This window comes from Mirounga angustirostris, unplaced genomic scaffold, assembly GCF_029215605.1.
Source record: "Mirounga angustirostris isolate CCGP_5_RB_7025 unplaced genomic scaffold, mMirAng1.0.hap1 SCAF_9, whole genome shotgun sequence".
Classification (NCBI taxonomy): Eukaryota; Metazoa; Chordata; class Mammalia; order Carnivora; family Phocidae; genus Mirounga; species Mirounga angustirostris.
This window is the reverse complement of record NW_026991717.1, coordinates 30,164,665-30,188,842: the sequence shown is the minus strand read 5'-3', so window position 1 is coordinate 30,188,842 and position 24,178 is coordinate 30,164,665. Positions and strand designations below refer to the sequence as shown.

Sequence of the window (24,178 nt, the reverse complement as noted above, 5' to 3'; positions counted from 1 at the left end):
CAGAAATAAATGAAAAAAGAATAGGAGAACATTAGAAAAGATTAACAAAACCTTTAAATGGACAAACCTTTAGCTAGACTAGCCAAGAAAAAAGAGAGTGGACCCAAATAAATAAAATTATACTTAAAAGAGGAGACATTATACCTGATAGCACAGAAATACTAAGGATCATAAGAGGCTGTTATGAACAATTATATGCCAACAAGTTGGACAACCTAGAAGAAGTGGGTAAATCCTAGAAACATACAACTACCAAGACCATATATCATAAGGAAATAGAAAATCTGAACAGACTAGTAGCAAGTAAGAAGATTGAATCAATAATCAAAAACCTCACAACAGGGGCGCCTGGGTGGCTCAGTCATTAAGCGTCTGCCTTCGGCTCAGGTCATGGTCCCAGGGTCCTGGGATCGAGCCCTGCATCAGGCTCCCTGCTCCATAGGAAGCCTGCTTCTCCTTCTCCCACTGCCCCTGCTTGTGTTCCTGCTCTTGCTATCTCTCTCTCTCTGTCAAATAAATAAGTAAAATCTTTAAAAAAAAACAAAACAAAACAAACAAACAAACAAAAAACCCTCACAACAGAAAAAAGCTCAGGACCAGATGGTTTCACTGGTGAATTCTACCAAACACTTAAAGAATTAATGCCAATCCTTCTCAGACTGTTCCAAGACAAATTGGAGAGAAGGGAACACTGCCAAACTCATCTTACAAGGCCAACATTACCCAGATACCAAAGCTAGAAAACAGAACTACAAGACAAGAGAATTACAGCGCAATATCCCTAATGAACGTAGATGCAAAAATTCTCAACAAAATACTAGCAAACCAAATTCAACAGCACATTAGAAGTCTCATACACCTAACACCTAAGTACCAACTGATAACATTTTTCAGTAACTGATAACACTTTTCTATATTGCCTTAGATCTTTTTTCTTATTGGTAAGAAACCAAATGTTGCAGGTGCAGCTAACTCCCTATCTTCATCCTTTCCCCTTACTCCCTCTCAGGAGGTAAGTCACTATGTTAGTTTGTGTATATCATTCCCGTGCATGTTTTTGTAATTTTATATATATAAATGCTGTATATGAAAATATGTATGTGTATGTTTATGTAAATATATGTATAAACTTTATGTGTATATGTGTACTTAAAGATCACATAGATATCCATAAAGTACATTATCTACCTTCTATTTTTTCATGTATTTAAAATTTATATAAATGCCATCATACTATTTTGTCCACTTCTATTTTCACCCAACATGTTGTTGAGATTAATTTATGTTAATGCATTTAGATCTGATTAATTCATTTTAACTGCTCTACAGATTCTTTTAAATGTATAAATTCACAGTTTCCCTTTCCATTTTCCACCTGAGGACAGTAATTTCTACTTTTTCACCATTTCAAGCAATGATGTAGTGAACATCCTTATAGAAATCTTTTTTTGCACCTCTATGGGAGTTTCTTTAATTTACATGATTACAGGGTGCCTGGGTGGCTCAGTTGGTTAAGCGACTGCCTTTGGCTCAGGTCATGATCCTGGAGTCCTGGGATCGAGTCCCACATCAGGCTCCCTGCTCAGTGGGGAGTCTTCTTCTCCCTCTGACCCTCCCCCCCTCATGCTCTTTCTCTCTCATTCTCTCTCTCAAATAAATAAATAAAATCTTCTAAAAAAAATTTACATGCTTACAATAGGAATTTATGAATGCTATGATAAATGCATGTTTAACTTTACCAAGTAATACCAAATTGTTCTCCAAAGTAATTATACAGATTTCACTTCTCATCAGCGAAGGATAGGAGTTCATTTCCCCATATCTTTATCAATGTTTTATGTTAACACACTTACGAATTGCCAACCTGATACGTGTGAAATGGCATTTTGTGTCATCTTCATTTACATTGTCTTTTTTGTTGTTGTTGATTGACTTATTTATTTCCACTATCAAATGTTTATTAGTATACTTATGGAAAATTGGACAGCCACGTGCAGAAGAATGAAACTGGACCATTTCCTTGCACCACACACAAAAATAGAGCCAAAATGGTTGAAAGACCTAAATGTGAGACAGGAGTCCATCAGAATTCTAAAGGAGAACACAGGCAGCAACCTCTTCAACCTCAGCCATTTACATTGTCTTTATCTAGTTGAGGTTGAACATTGTTTATTGGCCTTTGTTATAATCAGAATTCATTTGTAGGAAACAAACCATCAAAACTATTTTAAGCAGAAAGGATTTAATACATGGAATTAGGTACTTACAAAATTTTTCCAAGGGCTGAAAGAGCAGGTTCTAGACTAGATCTCTGGGAATGACTCCCAGAAGAACACTGCAAAACTGAAGAGCTACTATTTCTGTCAAAACCAAGAACTGCTCTATCAAAACGATGCATTGTGCTGAACCACTCATATTGTTCAGTCCAGGAGCTCACTGCCTCTGGAACACACTACATTGGCTAGATCTCTACCCCTCAAAAATATATGACCCAAATTCTGTCTCTCAACCTCCAGAATACCGGTGAATGCATTAAAGATTTGAAGACCTCCAAAATAATCTGACCCATTGAGCGAAAATTAGGCTTTCCTGCTGAACTGTAGTAATACTTTGAACATACCTCTTATAGAAATTATTAGGTGTCAGTCTCTAAGAGGTCCTTGGGGTTAGCATCAGTATCATATTTAGAAATAATTGAATGAGGGCGCCTGGGTGGCTCAGTCATTAAGCGTCTGCCTTAGGCTCAGGTCATGATCCCAGGGTCCTGGGATCAAGCCCCACATCGGGCTCCCTGCTCAGCAGGAAGCCTGCTTCTCCCTCTCCCACTCCCCCTGCTTGTGTTCCCTCTCTCGCTGTGTGTCTCTCTGTCAAATAAATAAATAAAATCTTTAAAAAAAAAAAAAAGAATGGATTAATGCATGATTACAAATAGTTATGCCCCCACATCTCTTGCATCATTTATGGGATGAATTGGTGACATTCAATTAGACAATGTTGGGAGATTTCAGAAGAGATGATGAGTTTTTGTTTGAACATATCCATGTAGGAGTGCCTTGGGACCCCCAAGAGGAAATATCCAAAAATTAGAACTCCTGGAAATAAGTTCAGAAAAGAAATAGCCCCAGAGATAGAGAATTAGGAGTTATTAACATATCAAGGATAGTTAAAACCATGGAATATCATGAGTTTACTAAACCTAGTTCAGAAATAGAACTCCTTTGGACAACATTTCAGTTGGGATGAAAGTGGGTAGCTGGACAAGGGTGGACAAAGAAGAGGCGGCAATAAATAAATTTATATATATATATATAAATCTTTATACAGAGGGAGATAGATTAGATAGAGAGAGAGAGAGAGATCTTTCAGCTTATACATTCCAGTGGCAAAAGCTGCAGGGGGACTCATTTTAAATCTCAAATGGTAAAATAAATGGAGACGCCCATTTCCTGGAGCATTCACAGCAGCTTGTTTCCCAGAATGTATATTCTAAGAAGTCCACATTAAAGCTTTTCATCTTGTATATGGTTAACAGTCTCAACATTATAATTTCAGCCTAACAGCTACAGTGTGAAAGATATATTGCTGCTGATCCCAACATCCATTGGAAGATTCTACATTCTTCCCTCAAAACTGTGAAGTTGGCAATACGAATTTTTCTGCACTGATCCTTTAGAGCCATTTAGTTTCAGCATCTTTTTAGGCAGTCATCTAAAGATTGTCAGAGCAGTGATTCAGGACCCAGGCAGTTTAGAACAACATTGGTCAGACTGATGGCCCCCAGTAACCAAAGGAGACCATGCTCAGAAAGGACCACCTGCTCAATAGTGTTCATTATGGTTTGGTTTGGTTTTTCTGTGCTTCTTCATTCCTTCTGGAAGTCTTTCCTCCTTTCTAGCTATTTCAAGATCAGTACAGGAAATCCAGTTAAGCCATTTTCATCTCAAAACTAGGTGGTTTTGAAGTTTTGTGTGGTCATTATTAGTCTCAGGAATAGTCTGAGAAAATATTTTCCATTCTTGTTTAAAAAACTCATACCTCAGGGGCGCCTGGGTGGCTTGGTCTATTAAGCTTCCAACTCTTGGTTATGTCCAGGTCATGATCTCAGGGTTGTGAGATTCAAGCCCTGCATCAGGCTCCACGCCCAGCTTAACATTCTCTCTCTCCCTCCTCTGACCCTCCCCACCCTCCCCTCTAAAACAACAACACTAACTCATACCTCGGTAAGGACCCCCAAAAATGCCATACAAGAGTGTATTTAGTGGAAAGGACACTCTTATCAGGAGTCAGAAGACCTTAGGATATTGCATCTCTCCTGACTGGGCTAGTATTTCACTATCCCTGAGCCTCAGTTTCCTCATCTATCAAATGGGAATAGTAATACCAACCCCCACACAGTGAATATGGTTTCCTCATACCCTACAGGTAGGACTATAAATTGAGTCAACGTTTTTTTTTAATGTAACAGGGCTGTACATATCAAGAACTCTGAAAATCTGTATACTCTTTGGCTCTGTAATTCTACTTCTAGAAAGTAACTTGAAGTCTGGCAAGGATTTGTACACAAAATGTTCATCCCAACATGGTCTATAGTGACGGATACTGAAAACTACCAGAAGCTCCAAAAATATTCCACTGGTAGGAAATTATTCACCCATTTAAAAAAATGATGTTCATGTATGCAATCAGACCTCTAGAATCTAGATCATTTTACAGGAAATACATAGTTCAAAAAAATATGGTAAATGACACCACAGGGATATAATCAGCAAAATTTAGATTGTGGGAAACTATAAAATAAACAACCAGGGTTTTTCAACAAATAAATTTGCAAAAGAAGAAAAGAGATGGAGGGGTAACATACAGAGTAAGAAGAGACTTCGAAAGATACAGTAGCCAATTATAATGTATGGTTCTTATTTGGATCCTAATTTTTTAAAAACTATTAAAAATGTTAAGACATTTGTGATACTTTTGGAAATTTGAATACTAGTTACTTGATAGTACTTGATAGAATTTGTACAAGTACAAGATAGTACTTGATAGTAACTAGATAGTTACTTGATAGAATTACTGTTATTTTCAGATGTAATGGTATTGTGGTTGCTTTTTCAAGTTCTTATTTTTTAGAGATACAAACTAACACATTTATGAATGAAATTATATAATGACTTAGACTTGGTTATACATTATGCAAGATAGGTGTGGATGGGTGGGATTGGCCATGGTTGATGGTGATTAGGGATGGATGATAAATGCATGGGGGTTTGTTATCCTACTCTGCCTTTATTTGGTTTATGTTAAAACTTTTCAACAATATAGTTTTTAAAGGTTTAAAATGTAATGCTTATAAAGATATCTTTCATGATACAAAAAATGCCTAAAATAGTTGAATAAAATTCAGTTTAATGTCAGTCATATAGATTAAAAAAATCAAATAGAAAAAACAAAAGGAAACATATCAAACTGCGGTTGTCTTTGGTGACATTATGGCCAACTTTTTCTGGTTTTTTTCCTGCTTTTTTTTGCTATATAAATTTTCATAATAAGCCTGTATTACTTTTATAATCATAAAAAGTAATTTTTCTACTTTCTATGGTTAGAACTCTTTTAGAAACTTAACTTGAAATAACTTAAGCAAAAAAGGCTAGTAAAATGGCTTCTGTAACTGGAAAGGTAGAGGTTTGAAGCTAGATGCTAAGACTCCAATTATACCATCTGGGTTTTGTCTGTTTTCTCACTTCGACTTGTCTCTGCTTGGCTTCATCCTATAAGCATATATTTGTGTAACAAGTAAGTTGGCTACCAGCAAACCCCAGGTTCATATCTCTCAGTTTAGATATCCCCAGAGAAAAGAGATTCATCCTATGGTCATCTGTTAATCCCGCAGAAGATCCTAATTGGTCCTTTTTAGGTCATGTACCCATCCTAGAACTTGTTATTATGGCCTAGCTGATGAACTTTGACTATCATGGAGTACATACTAACTTCTGCTTTTGTAGGAGAGCACAATATTTAAGAATCCCACCAGGACTACATGGTATAGGAGAGGAGAATATGCTAGGTGGACAAAAACCAAAGCTGTCACTATCCACTCTCTCATGGGACTGTTGGGAAATTCATTGGGATGATTAATATAAAAACACCTTCTAAATTGAAAAGTTCTGTGCAAATATAAGAGTCCGGTTTTTTAGTCTGATTCTATTAAATCAGAATATGATAAGATCCTCATTGTGTGCATATGTCAGTCTGTCAGTTTCTTTCATTATAAGAGAATAGGTCTGGTGGTCATCATTTCATACTTCCCAATTTTAAAACTGTAGGAGATGGGGCGCCTGGGTGGCTCAGATGGTTAAGCGTCTGCTTTCGGCTCAGGTCATGATCCCAGGGTCCTGGGATCGAGTCCCGCATCGGGCTCCCTGCTCAGCAGGGAGCCTGCTTCTGCCTCTCTCTCTCTCTCCCTGTCTCTCATGAATAAATAAATAAAAATCTAAAAAAAAAAAAACCTGTAGGAGATGTTGAGTAGCCCAGGTGAGTATATTTCCTAATATAAGAGGAGAAAAGGGGCATTATATTGAACCTTCTAAGTAGTAAACTTGGAAGAAGCTCCAGATATGAATTATTCATCAGATTTTCCTTACTTTCACAAAAAGGTATCTTGGTAAATGAATAGTGATGGGGACTATAGTGCACTCATGAGCAGAAGCATCAATTCCTTTGCATTTATTGCTAAAAGTTAACATGTTGATTTTCAGAACTACTGTATTCAAAGTCCTGCCCTTTTCATATATGTAAATACAGTAGCACTGAATCAGTATAAAATCTCCAAGCTAAGGCTGATTTATCTACGAGGTCATATATAGTCTTAAAATACTATTTTCAATAATAGCTGCTTTGCGGACTAATAAAGGAGCTACTATTTTTGGTCCAGTTTAATAAACAGCTCTGGAAAGCTGTTTAATGGTCTGAAAAGATGAAAGTGACTTCTTAAATGTTATTGTCAACTGTCAAGACTGGTACTTTTCATAACAGAAAGCAATTAGATTCTCACTGTTATACTCCTAATGGTGATAGGGTTTTGAAAAATAGAGAACCTACATTTAGCATTAGAAATTTAGGTTGTAACAAGAGTATATCTGGGTAGCATCATCTTATTTTCTGAATCCCTACATTCTAGTGAATTTGGCTCTCTGGTACTTTAAAAAATATTGCTTTTCAAGAGTGTAGAGGTAATTATAAATAATTTCAACTATTGACAGACACGGGGCACCTGGGTGGTTCAGTCATTAAGCGTCTGCCTTTGGCTCAGGTCATTGTCCCAGGGTCCTGGGATCGAGCCCCGCATCGGGCTCCCTGCTCCGCGGGAAGCCTGCTTCCTCCCTCTCTCACTCTCCCTCTTGTGTTCCCTCTCTCACTGTGTCTTCTCTCTCTCTCAAATAAATAAAATCTTAAAAAAAAAGTCAATTATTGACAGACTCTTTAGACCACTAAAAATGATCAGATAATCATTTTCACTCATCTTTCTTGAAGAATAGCATCAGACTAACCAAAAGAGGGAAGAGAATCACTTACAGAAATAGCTGATTATTCAGGACTAAATCTAAGGAAATTATTAGTTGAGATGCTTTACCCAAACCTGTGTTTGCTTGTTAGAGGGGTCTAAGTTTTTCAGACTCATCTTTGAAGATATTGCCAGCCCATGCAGACTGATAACACACGTGTTTCTCCCTACATCTAGCTACATGGTGAACATAGGTCTGATCAGCAAGCTTCATGGCTGCTTCCTCTCAGTGCAAGGACCAGTGGATGAGAATCCCAAGATGGCCACATTTCTGCAGCATGCCACAGAACTCTTACATGGAATGTGCATGCTGTGCTTTGCTGTCACCAGAAGGTAAGGCTTGTACTTGATATCAATCTGGACTCAACTTTGGAAACATCTCTTAAATTTTGCCCGTCTTGGGGTCATTTCATAGGGATGCAAGTGGTCATCGTGGCCTCTTTTCTTCTTTGTCCTACCTTTGTCCTTATTGGTCTCCCATATTGAGACTAGCCTTATATTTCTTGTTTTTTCCTGGCTACACACTCCTGTCAGAGTCTGTTTTTCTTGTTAGTATCATACACTTAACTATCATTGCTGGAAGAGATCTTAGGAGTCGTCCAATCGTACTTCCACTGAAATTCAGGGGAATCAAGTGATTGTCCTTGAGTTAGTGAGTCAATAACAAAGCCTACACCAAATCAAGGCAGACCCTCAGCACAACACAGTCCATGACTGTGTTCACAAGCTTTTATTTATTGTGAATAAAATAAATTTATTTATTTTATTTATTTATTATTATTATTTATTTATTTATTTATTTTATATTGTGTTCACAAACCTCCTAGGTTTGTTTATTTTCCCCTTTTGTCTCTTTCTCCAAGATACCTTCATGAATAAGGGAAGGGAGCCATCCAAAAACAGTAGCTCCCTGAAGTTACATATGACCTATGTGTAGGACAGACAACCCGATCAGATGGAGGCCGGTGGCATGGGTAGTGAAAGAATTCACCCGGGGCAGAACAAAGGAGATAAAAGTTTATTGAAACACTACAGGGGAGCTGCGGGCAGGGCAGCTAAGGAGAGACAGTCTGCCACGAGGCAGTGGTGGGGGGGCTGTATTTGGCGGGGCGGGGTGGAGGTATGGGAACGTATGGAATTTTCCATTTTTGGTACCTGTGCGCGGTTGTAAGTAGCCTATTGGTCAGCTGGGGCTTATGGATATTCTGAGGTGGGTCGCCTAATGGGCCTGTTTGTATTCAGTATGGCAGGGGGGTTTGGGGGGTCACTGTGGGCCCTCTACCTTACTCAGGTTTCTGTTGCTCAAGTTGGTTGCCCAAAAGCGGCCTCTACACTATGGGCATGATTATAGCCAACGTGCCAGGGACAACTTCTGGCCTGGTTGGCTCATTAGACCCCTTACCCCATCCTGTGGACTGTCCTCAAAAGCAATAATTCTCTAAGAGGGGCAGAGTAAACCCCCATTATGTTCTTTTCTCTCCCCTCCCACCAGTTAAGAATAATTTGCAATAATGATTCAGTGTTTCTGATAGGAATATGACATAGCCCTCAGGCATATTAAGAATGTTCAGTAAAATAATTTTCTTACAATTCTAAACAGCACTGCATATAATTTTTTTTTTTGCTGTAGCCCTTTTTATTTATATTTTATATACTTTTCAAACATACCCAAAAGGAAAGAGTACAGTAATGAATGCTCTATAGTATCCATTGTCTAACTCCAACTATTATCAATATTTTCCCAGTCTTATTTTATCCCCCCACTCACCCCCTGGGTTTTTGTTTTGTTGGGTTTTTGTTTTGTTTTGTTTTGTTTTGTTTTGGGGGGTTATGGTATTCAGGTTTAAGTATTCATTTCACCGAAGATACTTCAGCATGCATCTCTGATGCTATTATCACACCTAGTATAATAAACAATAATTTTGTAGTATATCCGGTCCATGTTCACTTTTCCCCACTGTCTCAGACATCTTTCTACCTTAAGTTTCTTGGAACCAGAATCCAAATTTCAGGTGACATTTGGTTGTTACATCTCTTAAGTCTCTCTTATTCTGTAAAAGTTCCCTTTCCCCTCGGCCTCTTTTTTTTTTTTTTTAAGATTTTATTTATTTATTTGACAGAGAGAGACAGCGAGAGAGGGAACACAAGCAGGGGGAGTGGGCAGGCTTCTGGCGGAGCAAGGAGCCCAATGCCCGGCTCGAGGCAGGGCTCGATCCCAGGACCTGAGCCGAAGGCAGATGCTTAATGACTGAGCCACCCAGGTGCCCCTCGGCCTCTTTTTTTATGCCATTGGTTTGTTAGAGAAAGAATTTATATGGTTTTTTAAGGATATGTCAAGAAGAAAATTAAAACTAAAATAAAAATTAAAAATTTGAAACTTCTAGACTAGCTGCTTAAAGAAATATCCATCCATATTCAATGTACACAGAATGCCAGTGACTGTTCAGAATATTTTAAAAAAGAAAATTTGCTTTCTAAAATGGACCTGCTTAATATTTTTTAGTCTGTTATACACAGGACCCCGAAACCCATCTATTCTTCCTTATGTTAACCTCCCTCTACCCCAGTCACATTTCTAGGAAGATTAAGACTACCTGAATGTCAGGGAGGACAAATGATTTTCTCAATTACATATATGGAAAACAGGATCCCCTTCTCTTTAACACACACAGTCATGTCCTCTTCCAGTAGACATTGAGCATCTGCCCTGTGCCAGACACCAAGACAAGTACCCAAGATACTACCCTCAGGGAGCCCCGAGCCTGGTCTGGGGTCAGACCCATAAACTATACTCAGCATTCCCTTCTAGAAATGCAGACAGAGCCTGCCTTCCAAGGGTTAGGTGATAACTTAGGAAGTGGCTATTTGTGGGTCTATAACCTAAATATGATCAGGTGGTACCCCACTACAGAGAGGCTAGCAGCGGTAACAGGGCTCCATCCAGGGCATTGGCACCTGCCAGCTTGGGGTCTGCCATGCTGCCCAGCTAGTTCCTGTGCAGTAGCCAGGCTGCTCCCCGGAGGGTATCCTCTCACCCAGGAGACCCCTTCTGACAGTGGTTCTTTCATATACACAGCATTATAAACCTGCCAGTATCTCAAGTCTTTGTCACCTATATTCTTTCCTTAAATCCAGATGAGTATCACACACGTAAGCATTTCCATATGTGTTCATTGTACAGTTTGTGGGCTTCAGCTTTCACTTACACACACAGATTTAGTCATCTGAAATCTGTGGAGCTTGAAAGAAGCTTAGAGGTCATTCACAGCACTCACTCTTTTTTTATATATTTTTATTGTTATGTTAATCACCATACATTACACCATTAGTTTTAGATGTAGTGTTCCATGATTCACTGTTTGTGCATAACACCCAGTGCTCCATGCAGTACGTGCCCTCTTTAATACCCATCACCAGGCTAACCCATCCTCCCACCCCCCTCCCCTCTAGAACCCTCAGTTTGTTTTTCAGAGTCCATCGTCTCTCATGGTTCGTCTCCCCCTCTGATTTCCCCCCCTTCATTCTTCCCCTCCTGCTATCTTCTTTTTTTTTTTCTTAACATATATTGCATTATTTGTTTCAGAGGTACAGATCTGAGATTCAACAGTCTTGCACAATTCACAGCGCTTACCAGAGCACATACCCTCCCCAGTGTCTATTACCCAGTCACCCCATCCCTCCCACCCCACCCCCGACTCCAGCAACCCTCAGTTTGTTTCCTGAGATTAAGAATTCCTCATATCAGGGTGCCTGGGTGGCTCAGATGGTTAAGCGTCTGCCTTCGGCTCAGGTCATGATCCCAGGGTCCTGGGATCGAGCCCCACATCAGGCTTCTGGCTCAGCGGGGAGTCTACTTCTCCCTCTCCCTCTGCTTCTCCCACTGCTCATGCTCTCTCTCTATATATATCTCTGTGTCTCAAATGAATAAATAAAATCTTTAAAAAAAAAAAAGAATTCCTCATATCAGTGAGGTCATATGATACATGTCTTTCTCTTTTTGACTTATTTCACTCAGCATAATACCCTCCAGTTCCATCCATGTCATTGCAAATGGCAAGATCTCATTCTTTTTGATGGCTGCATAATATTCCATTGTATATATATACCACATCTTCTTTATCCATTCATCTGTCGATGGACATCTTGGCTCTTCCCACAGTTTGGCTATTGTGGACATTACTGCTATAAACATCGGGGTGCACATACCCCTTCAGATCCCTACATTTGTATCTTTGGGGTAAATACCCAGTAGTGCAATTGCTGGATCATATGGTAGCTCTACTTTCAACTTTTTGAGGAACCTCCATACTGTTTTCCAGAGTGGCACAGCACTCACTCTTACAGGGAAAGCAACTGAGCCAAACTAACTTGAATTAGGATACAAGATTCCTACTTCAGTGCTCTCACCTACACACTTGACTTTGTATAATTCAAAATGTAGGAGCATATATTTCATTTCTTTGAAGATTTTCTCAATTACATATATGGAAAACAGGATCCCCTTCTCTTTAACACACACAGTCATGTCCTCTTCCAGTAGACATTGAGCATCTGCCCTGTGCCAGACACCAAGACAAGTACCCAAGATACTACCCTCAGGGAGCCCCGAGCCTGGTCTGGGGTCAGACCCATAAACTAAGAGCTGCAGCTCTTCAATGGACTAAATCTTAAAGGATCCAGAAAGACAATGGAGGAAAGAATGCAACAGAGAAAAGGGGCATAATATGTGCACTGTATGATATAGCAGATGTTATTGCTGTCTTTGGCCCCTCTGGAGGTCACCTGCCAACGGATTCCTGTATTTCTCTGCCTGCCTGGGGATATTCTCTGGACAAGTGGCTGTTTGCTACAAGTGCAGGGGAGTTAATACCTCCAGGAGTGACTCTCCAGCAATAAATGGGTGGATTGTATCCCGGCTCCACTAACCCTCAATGAGACAGTTCCAAGGTGTTCTGTACAGTCTGTCAGAGGGGCACCAGTGGTAAGCTATGCAGTGACACATCCTTGATCAACTTTCTCCCTTCCCTCTTTCTGTCCTCGGCTTCCTCCCAAGTAAACTACTTGCACTCCTATCCTTGTTTCAAGGTCTGGTTTGGAGGCAACCCAAATCAAGAGATACGGATATACAGGATATTGTCTCATGCTCAGTTTGATGGAGCTGTGCAATAGGGTGACTATGAAGAGCGACAGGAGATGAAGTGTTAAATGAACTCCATAGATGTTAGCTCCTAGGAGGCCAAAAGGGAGACAAGACCTTGATGTGCTACACTAGAGCTGTAGAAAGTCACTGAAGTTGTTTAAGAGAGAGTAACAGGATCAGATTTCTGTTACAGAATGATCATTCCTGAAAAGTGTAGAAAGGACTGGAATGGCATGAGCCTAGAGGCAGAAGGAATAGTGGAGAGGCTCTTGCATGAGCTAAGTGGGAAATGTTGAGGGCTGTGGGGACAATGGAAATAGGAGCAAATGCATTAAGAGGAGACAGAATATATGTAAGAAAGATGGCATAGAGCTTGGTGACGTGGGAAGTAAAGGGAAGGGAGGAACCTAAAATGGCTCCCAGGTTTCTGACTTGAAATTTGTGAGTTGTAGATGGTATCCCCTCCAGAGTAAGGAATCTAAGCAGTTTTCCATAGAGGAAATATGCCTAAGGATTATCCAAGTAGACCAATGTCTTTGTATATATATATTATTTTTATGTACATATGCAACCAGATTTTTTTTTTAAAGATTTTATTTACTTATTTGACAGAGACATAGAGAGCACAAGCAGGGGGAGCAGCAGAGGGAGAGGGAGAAGCAGGCTCCCCACTGAGCAGGGAGCCTGATGCGGGGCTTGATCCCAGGACCCCAGGATCATGACCTGAGCCGAAGGCAGACGCTTAACCGACTGAGCCACCCAGGCGCCCCTGCAGCTGGATTTTAAATAAATCAGTGATTAACGCTTGGTGGTTTTTAAGAATTCTTAATCCATTTTTCCCATTGTAATTTCCTTCTCCATCTTCAGTTACTCAACCAATTTCTATTAGTAGGCCTTGCTACAAAAGCAGATTATTCTAGGAAAAAAGGTCCAGGTGTTTCCTGGCTTAATTTACCTAGGAAATTCTTAGCAGTATCAGTATCAGCTGCTTCTGTGAATGAGGTGAAAGAATGATCCCTAATTGCTGCTCTCCTCATCCTTCATTCTTCAACATTTCCTGAACGCCACCAAACCAGAATACAGGGAGTTTTTCCTACCTCTTCAGATTAGTTTGCCTCTCTTTACAAGACCATTTCAAGCTACTTCCCATTTCTTCATGGAAATTTTATTTCTAAACTGTAAACTACAATGGCCTGTTGAAAGCACTTTGTTACATGTGTCAGAGTTTCTCTCTAGAAGGTCACAGCTGTGTCTGGGTAGAAAGGTAGTGTGGCTGTTGTTATATTGGGGTAATTCACATAATGCCTGTTTGGGCTATCAGGACAAGCCAACCAGAGCCAGAAAGTTGAGGAAGGCTTGTTGTCAAAGATCTTTTATGACCAGCAGGAATAGGAAGACAAAGAGGAGCCAGAGAGGCCTTCAAAAGTCGCTTCTTATGAGCTGGCAAGCCCTGAGATAATTAAGTACACTGATTAGCCCAGGGCTTTGGGTAAACACTGCAGTCTGCTGGTGGCCCGGCCTTTGAGACGGTGATTACAGCGGGGTTGCCTTTGCTCTACTCTCCTATTGTGCCCTTAATCCTCTCATTTTTACCTAGGTTTTCTGAAAGACAATTTGGGTGTCAGGGGTTATGTTATTAATCTTTGCTTCAGCACGGCGGGAGGGGGCGGGGGGCGGGGGGGGAAGATGGATGATTTTTGTACCAGGCCTGGTTTTGAACTTGCATTTAAGGAAAAATTGAAATTGTGATCTTCTGGTGAAAGGATTGATTTTATGTTAGGATTACTCCAGAATGTGAATCCTAGAACTTTTCTCAAGTTGTAATTCTTAGTCACTTAAACAAAATTCAACCCTCTGTAGTAGGACTTTCAGAAATGCTTATTTCTTTGGCCTTCACTATTACTTTTCCATTCTTGGTTCTTTAAGTAGTAAAGAGAAAAGGATAGTTTTCAAATCTCAGGGCAGCATCTCAACTGCCTTAATTGGCTGAGACTCACAGAGGCCCCCTTAAGGTGCTGACTCCTTAGCTGAATGAATAGGATCAGAACAGTAATGAGTGATTATAAATTGGAGCCAACACAGGCCTTTTATGAGTCAGCAATCATTTCCTAGTCCATAACTGTACTCGGCACTACAGGGAGAAAGCCAAGAAGCAGTGGATCCACAGTGAAAGAGTTCACAGTCCTTACGTAAGGAGAAGAGCTTATAAAACCTAGCTAATTCTGACTACTTGGAGGAGCCTATTCTGAATTCTAGAATATATTTATACAAAAAGGAGTTTGTTGTCATATGTATTTGTGGGCCTTATTTTCATATCCATAAACTACACTAACAAAGGGGGTTCTAGCCAAGGTCCCTGGAAACCTGTGTCATAAAAAGATAAGAATGATTTATAATTTAGCTCATTAACTATGTGGATATAAATGAGTGCTTCTCAAGTGTTTAAGGGTGCTTGAAAACCATTTGTTCAGGCAAAGGTAAACTTTAACTCTGCCTGCCTGAATTATTCTCTCATGCATTAAACAAATATTTATGTAGCATTTGCTCTGTGCCAGGCCCTGTGCTAAGCTTGGGAGAAAGCAGAAATGACTCAGACATCACTTGTGTCCTCAAGGACCTTGTCAACTAGTAGAAGAAAGAAGACGCGTATACCAAGACCCATGGTATAAGGCAGAGTGATGCAGAGGATAGAAGATAACACAGGAAAGCACTTAGCACACTGCCTGGCACGTAGTACATGCTTAATAAACATTTGCTACTGTTACTACATCATCATTGATGGAGTTAAAAGGAGGGAAAGACCACTCTTAGTTGTAGGAATTAGCGGTTTCCTAGAGCGCCTAAAATTTAATGTGGGCCTTGAAAGGAAGGGTTGGAACATTGAGAGCTGAGAGAGAGGCAGATACGGAAAACAGCTAAAGCCAAGACATCATGGCAGAGAAATATGAAGAACCAGTGGAGTATTTCCTTGAGCTGCATTGTGAGATTTTAGTGCCGCCCAGGTTGTTGGGAGGTTCAACTGGGATAATAAATGTAAAAGTCCTGTGTGAACTATATACAATGACTTGCTGAGATGTGGTGGCAGTGGTGTCATCAGGGAAGTGACATGCTAAGCATATTTTGGGAGCATTAATCAAGTATCAAGAATACCTGATGGAGAACATATTAAAGAGAGGTAGAAAGTGGGAGAGACCATTAACAGTCACCTGGACAAAAAGCAAAAGGAATGAAAAAGAATTTTTTTTAAATCCTCTCTAAGTCTCTCTTTTTATGTATGATCTCATCAGACTCCGGACATCATCATCTCTGTCTCATCTCTCTTCCTTATACCCCAGATCTAATCTGTTGTCACATTTTTTGACTAGAAGGAACTTTAATGTTACCTTAATCCAGTCTTCTGTTCATGTGTGAATCTCTTCAGTAGCCTCATCCAGTCTATATTTGAATATCTCTTTTGACAGGGAACTCATTACTTACTAAGGGAACTTATTCTGTCATTGATAAGTTTTAATGCCTAAAAAATCTCTGATACCCATCTGTAACCTGTTTCCTTACTGCTACCTATCAGAACTAGTCCTAATGCTCCTTGACAACTTACAGACTATTCTAATCCTGCTTTTCTCCCTGAGCTTCTCTGGTCTCACCCTTCCACATATTTTCCTTTGCTTTTCTTCTCCTTGTTCCAATTACTATGAATATATAACAGATCACCCCAAAACTTAGTGGCATAAAACAGTCATCTATTGGGGCACCTGGCTGGCTCAGCAGAAATGCAACTCTTGATCTCAGGGTCATGAGTTCAAGCCCCACATTGGGGGTAGAGATTACATTTAAAAAATAAAATAAAATCTTTAAAAAAAAAACAGCCATCTCTTAATCTCACAGACTCCATGTGTCAGGAATTTTGTCAAGATACATAGAGAATGGCTTATCTTTGTTCCACAGTATCTGGGCCTCAGTTGGAAGAAGGCTAGAAGTTGGAAGGCTAGCAGTTGAAATCTTCTGAGTGCTTATTCACACACATCTGTCGTTCATATGGCTGTTGCTGAGGACCTGTCCATCTGGTCCCTCGGCAGAGGCTAATTTGGGCTTCCTTACAACATGGTGCCACGTTCCAAGAAGGAGCATCTTGACAAAGGACCAGGTAGAAACCATATCACCTTTTACGAGCTAGCCTCAGAAGTTATGCAGCATGACTTCCAGAGTTCTATTCAAGACAATCACAGAATCCCCCCAACTGCTTCAAAGGGAGGAGAAATAGACTTGACCTCTTCATGGGGAATATGAAGGTCCTAGAAGAGCATATAGGACCAGAAATATTGCCATGGTTGTGTTTGAAAAATACAGTCTTCCACCTTCCAGCCTACACTGAAGATGAATGTGTTTCCAGTATCCTGTTCTCATCTGTCTTCTATTCTCTCTGCAGTCTCATATCTGATTATTGTCACCCTGTCTCTTGACATCACTTCTGTTAACTTTTAAACCTTTTGTGATCATTAGCCACTGTCCTTAGACAAAAGACTTTCTGAGATTGGGAGATAGGGAATGAAGTGAATATAATAGGACTCAGCAAGTAAAAGTAAGGGAAGTAACATTTGTTGAGCACCATTTATGTGTCCTGGGCTAAATGCTCCTTGTGAGTTATCTTCCAGCAATCCTGCTCACACCTTCCAGGGGAGCACGGCAGCCTCTAGAGTGATAAGGAGGAATGACTACCGCATGCTTCAGATCTAGAGAGTGAGAAGAACACAAGAGCAGGAACTTCTGGGCTGTTTCTGCATTCACAACTGGGTGATGGCTAGTTTAAAGATTTCTGAAAGATCTATCCCTGCTCTAGTAATAAAGACTTAGTTGACTTATAGGGACAGAACGATGACCAATTCATTGCTACAATTCAACTTGTATGTCCACTGTGTGCCAGGCACTGTGTCAGAGAAAGGGAGCTTTCTGGACCATGCCCCACAGGACCAAAGTTTAGGGGCAGCCTTCACTGACTTCACTCCCAGAGGGGGTAGGGTATGACGAAGGCAGAGAGTACATGTGTCGGCTCTAAGCCGTGTCGGCTCACCAGGCTTAGAGCAGCAGAATATATCCAGGATACACTTGCAGTTGGACTCCCACTGGCTCTAGGACTTCGGAGGGCAGGATCTCAAGAAGAAAACCTTTGTTGTAGGGTTGTTGAAGAGCACAGGTTTGGGAGTCAAAAAAATGTGGGTGCCGTTCCTACTCTCCTAGCTCTGGGACCGGTGGCAGATTTAGCTTCTCAAAGCCTTTTTCCTCACATTGTAAAAGTGAATTTGATAATTCCTCCCTCACAGGCAGGGGCAAATGGGAACTAACACATCTGTCTCTTGTCTAAGGTGCTTTTTTTAATATATATTTATTGTACCCCACCTTTTTCCAAACAGTTTTGAGAGAGATTACAGTATATGTAATCATTTGATGAATGAATTCATTTTTTTTAAAGATTTTATTTATTTATTTGAGACAGAGAGCATGAGAGAGAGCACATGAGAGGGGGGAGGGTCAGAGGGAGAAGCAGGCTCCCTGCCGAGCAGGGAGCCCGATGCGGGACTCGATCCAGGGACTCCAGGATCATGACCTGAGCCAAAGGCAGTCGCTTAACCAACTGAGCCACCCAGGCGCCCCTCATTCTTTTTTTTTTTAATGAAAAAAAATTAAAACAAAAGAAAATAGGAAAAAGTAAATCAAGGCAGGAGCAAGTGAAGTTAAGGCACAGATCATATTCACAACAAAGCCCTGATGGACATTTCCTCTCAGAATTCCTACTGGCAGTTTCTACCAAGAAGTTATATTTCATACGTCAGATTCTAAAGCTCATTGGCTTTCACCCAAAGTTGGCTGTTCCTCTTCACTACCTTATTCTGCTCATGATTCTTGTCATCTGATCTCATTTTAAGACCTAAAACCTTAGGGCGCCTGGGTGGCTCAGTTGGTTAAGCGACTGCCTTCGGCTCAGGTCATGATCCTGGAGTCCCGGAATCGAGTCTTTAAAATAAAAAATCTTTAAAATAAAAAAAAAAAAAAAGACCTAAAACCTTAGTTATCTCTATCTTCTGTCTCCCAGAATCCATTTCAGTCCTATCTGATATGAAAGGGATGCTTGCCTCAGAAATATGAGATGGAACCTACTATTTACACCTCTTACTTAATATTTGTCTACTGCTAATTCATTAGTTCTCTTGTCCTGTGTATTTGTTTTATGTCTTCAGCTAAAATTTCCTTAAGGAAAGATACTAAATGTCCTAGCAGTTCCCCCTTGAGGCACCTAGCTAGCACCAGCCAGAAACAAAATAGAAAGGAAATAGCTTGTGACTGGCAGAGTTAGCAAACACCGGTGTGTGTCATTAACCTATGCCAGGGCCCCATTTCCTGCACCTGCTCTTCACACAGGAAGAAGAGCTGCCCACATCTCATGTTCTTCTTCCTCGGAGGTAAGAAGGAGATGTCCGAGGCCCTCATTCCTTGGCCAGGAATGAGACTAATTCTTCCTCACTTCCTTCCATTGCTTTATTCTTTATTCAGTCATTTATTTATTCCTTATTCATTGCTAGCTATTGAGCAGTTGATATGTGCCATATATCGCTTCTCGGCCTTTTGGCTAAGATCAAGTGTGATATGTGCCATATATTTGTCAAGGCATTAGGAATGTAGAGTGAGCAAAACACCTACATTTATGAAACTTACAATCTAACAGGAGAAAAAGACAATAAACAAATAAACGAATTAGATAATATGAGTTAGTGATGGCAATATGAGAAAATAAAGCAGGGTAATATAGCACAGTGGCTTGGGCAGGGGCTTCTGTAGATGGAGTGGTTAGGGAAGACCTCTCTGGGGAGATGACACTGAAGCTAAGTAGTCAATCATGTAAAGATCCAAGGGAAGAATATTGTAGTCAAGAAGAATGCTAAGTTGATGACTCCCAAATATCTGAGGTGGGTGTATTCCAGAAACAGAGAAGGCAGAATACTGGAATGTGGTGAGAAAGAAAGAAAGTGCTAAATGAAGTCAAAGTAAGGGCCAGGAGATGAGGACGGAGAGAGTAGAAGTTTGGGTTTTATTCTATGTATGATGAGAAGCCATGTGAGGATTTTAAGCCAGAGAGTGGCATGATCTGATTACTTAAAAAGTAAAAAGAGCATCTGTTTACTCTGTGAGGAATGTGTTAGAGGTGCAAGAAGAGAAGCAGAAAAGGTCGGTCAGGAGGGTACTGCAGTCATCATGCAGCCCGATATGACAGCTTTTCCTCCCAGTTACTCACCCAGCAGAAGCAATTGCCTTCACTTGGCCACACAGCAGAGCCTCTAGCAGAGCTCCTTCAGCCTAACGAACAAATTCTGAAGACAGGAGAAGCCAAAACATCAGCAAAACTAGCCAAAATCAGCACAGGGCCCTTCACTACTTACAGTGACTATGAGAAAGCGAAAGTTAGGAGGTCAGAAATGTCCCATCGGAGAGGCATGTTTGGACAGCAGCCCTAGCCCGCAGTTCCAAGATCCAGAACTAGATCCTGTTGTCAGTCACCCAGAGCTCCTTGCATTCTCACCTCCTGGGTTCCTCCCTGACCCTTCTTCCTTCCACCTTTGGTTGTCCCAGACTATCTTGAGGTCATCACCTCTGTATCTTCCACTTTCTTGGGCCTCCATTCAGACCTCTGCCAGCCCCAGTTTCTTCTTATTGACCTCACCCTTTACCTCCTGTTCCCATTGGTGTCCCCCTGGTCTTCCTCTTTCTCCAGCCTCTTCCAGTCTGTTGGTTCCAAACAGCAAGAATGTCCATCTCTTTTCATCAGCTATCACTTCTCTTCCCAGAAAGGTTTCCTTCTCAGAAGTTCCTCTTTGAGTTCAACTGAAACTCGTCATCAGGCACTTTGGAAATCCTCTCAAATATTAGCCAGCCTCACCCTACTTGATAATCTTACTCTTTAATTGTCCCTATAGTTTTCTCTTCTCTAACCAAATGTCCAGATATCTTACAATGCCTACACATCTTTCCCACCTTCAGTTTTCTCTTCCTCTTATATCTCCACTAAGTCATCCACATTCCCTTCAATGGGGCTCCAAATTAGATCTGCATCAAACAAGCTATAGGGTGTGTGTGTGTTTGTGCGTGTGTGCAGGAGAGTATAATTTTCAAAGTAGATTCACAGCTGTTACAACATCCCAGGACTGAACAGAATCTTAGACATTGCTGTGTTCCATGCCCAGCTAAGGTTTGAGTGCCCTCTGCCACTTGACTGGATGTGATCCTCCACTTTTTCCAGAATAGGGAAGAAAGTAATAGCTTACCAACATCCCTTTGGGGTGTTCTAATTCTTAGAAAGATTTTCATAAGTTTATCTACTATCTGCTTTCAGGTAATGTCTCTTCTCTGGGGTCATAAATAACAATATAATACCTCTTCAGTTTGAAAATAACCTTTATGGCCTCCAGTTCTGAGATGAATTTCCCAATTCCTTCAAATATTCCTCGGATGACATTGTTTCCAGATACTTCTACCACACAAGTCACTTTCCTAGGGAACTTGCTTATACATCAGTGTCCTAAATGTAGTATGGCATCCAGTGCTGGAGCCCATGCTTCCAGGGTAGGGAGCAGGACTGAGCCTTTCTAGTTATGTATATTGTGCTCCTATTAATTCAGTCAAAATTGAATTATAGTCATCGGTAAACAAGCAACACTCTTTCTTCATTTTAACTGTTAGGCAGCTCATTTGCTAAGCCTTTTTCCCCACTTACCCCTGAGAGCTGCATTCCAATCACCTGTCACATATCATCTTCCCATTCCAAACATATGTGGTTAGTTTTTATAAAATCTAAAAGTAGGATTTAACAGTTATTTCTATAAATTTCATCCTTTTTTCAGTTCTTGTTTATTTTTAGTTAAACTTTTTTATTGATTACTTCCTCCTGCTTGAAACTATCTTCAGTTTGCTTCTAGGACACCATACTTTTCTGGTTTTCCTCTTACTCCATTGGTTTCTATTTTTTAGTTTCCTTTGCTGATTTCTTCTTCTCTCCCCAACTTCTAAATGTTTATCGCAAGGTTCAATCCTCAAACCACTATCTATGCTCACTTACTGGATAGGCTCCTGGCTTTAAATATCATGTAAGTATTGATGACTCCCAAATATCTCAAGCCCAGCCACTCCTCTGACCTTAACTTGTATATTTATTCAGTCATTCAACAAATGTCTATTGAGTGGCTACTGTGTCAGACCACTGTTCTAAGCCCTGGGGACAAAACTGACAAAAATAGCTACCCTTGGAAAGCTCATTTTATCCAATTTCCAATTCATTATCTCCACTTGGATGTCTAATAGGCTTCTTGATTTTAACAAGTTTAAGTCTGAACTCCTGGTTTGCTACCCCAGTCATGCTCTATCCACTGTCTTCCCCATTTTATAAATGGCAGCCACATTCTTCCAATTATTCAGGCCAGAATCCACTGAGCCATTTTTTACTCCTCTTTCTCTCACACCCACATCCAATCTATCAGGAAATCCTGTTGGCTTTCCCGTCTGAAGATTTTCAGAATCCAACCACTTCTCACCACATTCATAGCTACCAGCCTGGTTCATCCACCATGATCTCTCACTTGGATAATTCAAACAGCCTCCCTACCTCTGCCTTGGCTCTTCTAAAAGCTTTTCAACCAATTAGCTATAGTGATTATTTTTAAACCTAAGTCAGATACATCACTCCTCTGCTCAGAACCTTACAATGACTTTCTTTCTCATTCAGTGAAATCCTTATAATGTCCTTACAGTGGTCTATAAGACCCTACCTGATCTTCTCCCTGGCCTCTCTGATCTTGTCTCCTGATGTTCTTCCACTCACTCAATCTGCTGTAGCCACACTGGCCTTGCTGTCTCTTGAACATGTCCTGCATGTTCCTGACTCCAAGACTTGAGACTTGCTGCTTTTCTGTCAAAAATACCCTGGCCTCAGATAGCCTCATGGCTTCCTTCCTCACTTTCTATAGAACTCTGCTAACTTAACACCTTAGAAAGAGCTTTCCCTGGGGCGCCTTTGTGGCTCAGTCATTAAGTGTCTGCCTTCGGCTCAGGTCATGATCCCAGGGTCCTGGGATCAAACCCCACATTGGGAGCCTGCTTCTCCCTCTCCTGCTTCCCCTGCTTGTGTTCTCTCTCTTGCTGTCTCTCTCTGTCAAATAAATAAATAAAACCTTCAAAAAAAAAAAAAGAGCTTCCCCAACCATCCTATATAAAATAGTATTACACATTTACCTACGTCTTCATCCCTAGCCACGTCCCCTGCTTTTTTGGAGCATTTTGCACACTTGACATACTATATATTACATATATTGTTTATTTGTTCCTAATATCCTCCTGCACTAAAATGTAAGCTTTATCAGGAAAAGGGCATAGATTTTACTGCTGAATCCTAGTGCCTTGAGTAGTGCTTGTCACAGAGTAGGTCCTCAATAAATATTTGTTGAATAAATGCGTGAATTGTGAATAACTAGTCTCATTGTGATAGGCAGAATAATGCCTCTCCTGAACACTACCCAAAAAAAAAACAAAGTACACATTCTTCTCAAGTGCACATGGGACATGTTCCAGGATAGACCAGCCATTAGGCCAAAGATGAAGTCTCAGGAGATTTAAAAAGATAGATACCATTCAAAGTATCTTATCCAACTATAACAAGATAAAGTTAGAAATCAATAACAGAAATAAAACTAAAACATCCACAAATTTATGGAAATTAAACAACACACTCTTAAACAACAGATGGATCGAGGAAAAAATCACAAGGGAAATTAGAAAATACTTCTCTGAAACAAGTAATACATTATATGTTAAAAAAAAAAAAAGAAGAAGAAGATAGCAGGAAGGAAAGAATGAAGGAGGCGGAAATTGGAGGGGGAGACGAACCATGAGAGACTATGGACTCTGAGAAAGAAACTGAGGGTTCTAGAGGGGAGGGGGGTGGGGGGATGGGTTAGCCTGGTGATGGGTATTAAAGAGGGCATGTACTGCATGGAGCACTGTGTGTTATATGCAAACAATGAATCATGGAACACTACATCAAAAACTAATGATGTAATGTATGGTGATTAACATAACATAATAAAAAAAATAAAAAGAAAATACTTAACGATGAATGAAAATGAAAATACAATATATCAAAACTTACAAGACACAATAAAAGCACTGATGAGGGGTAAGTGTATAACTATAAACACTTACATTAAAAAAAGAAATATCTCGGGCGCCTGGGTGGCTCAGTTGGTTAAGCGACTGCCTTCGGCTCAGGTCATGATCCTGGAGTCCCGGGATCGAGTCCCGCATCGGGCTCCCTGCTCAGCAGGGAGTCTGCTTCTCCCTCTGACCCTCCTCCCTCTCCTGCTCTCTGTCTCTCATTCTCTCTCTCTCAAATAAATAAATAAAATCTTTAAAAAAAAAAAAAAAGAAATATCTCAAATCAACAA

General features: G+C 40.4%; 1 protein-coding gene across 8 annotated transcripts in view; it reads left to right on the top strand.

The window, feature by feature from the left end:
• Positions 1-24,178, top strand: part of SCAPER (S-phase cyclin A associated protein in the ER) — a 539,097-nt gene that overhangs the window by 460,563 nt on the left and 54,356 nt on the right. For 7 of the 8 annotated variants that reach the window (XM_064570081.1, XM_064570083.1, XM_064570076.1 and 4 more), the window contains one exon: positions 7,736-7,891. The exons of the other annotated variant lie outside the window; for it this stretch is intronic. In XM_064570081.1, coding sequence (XP_064426151.1) covers positions 7,736-7,891 — 156 coding nt within the window. The remainder of the gene's footprint in view (positions 1-7,735; positions 7,892-24,178) is intronic. 8 annotated transcript variants of the gene reach the window in all.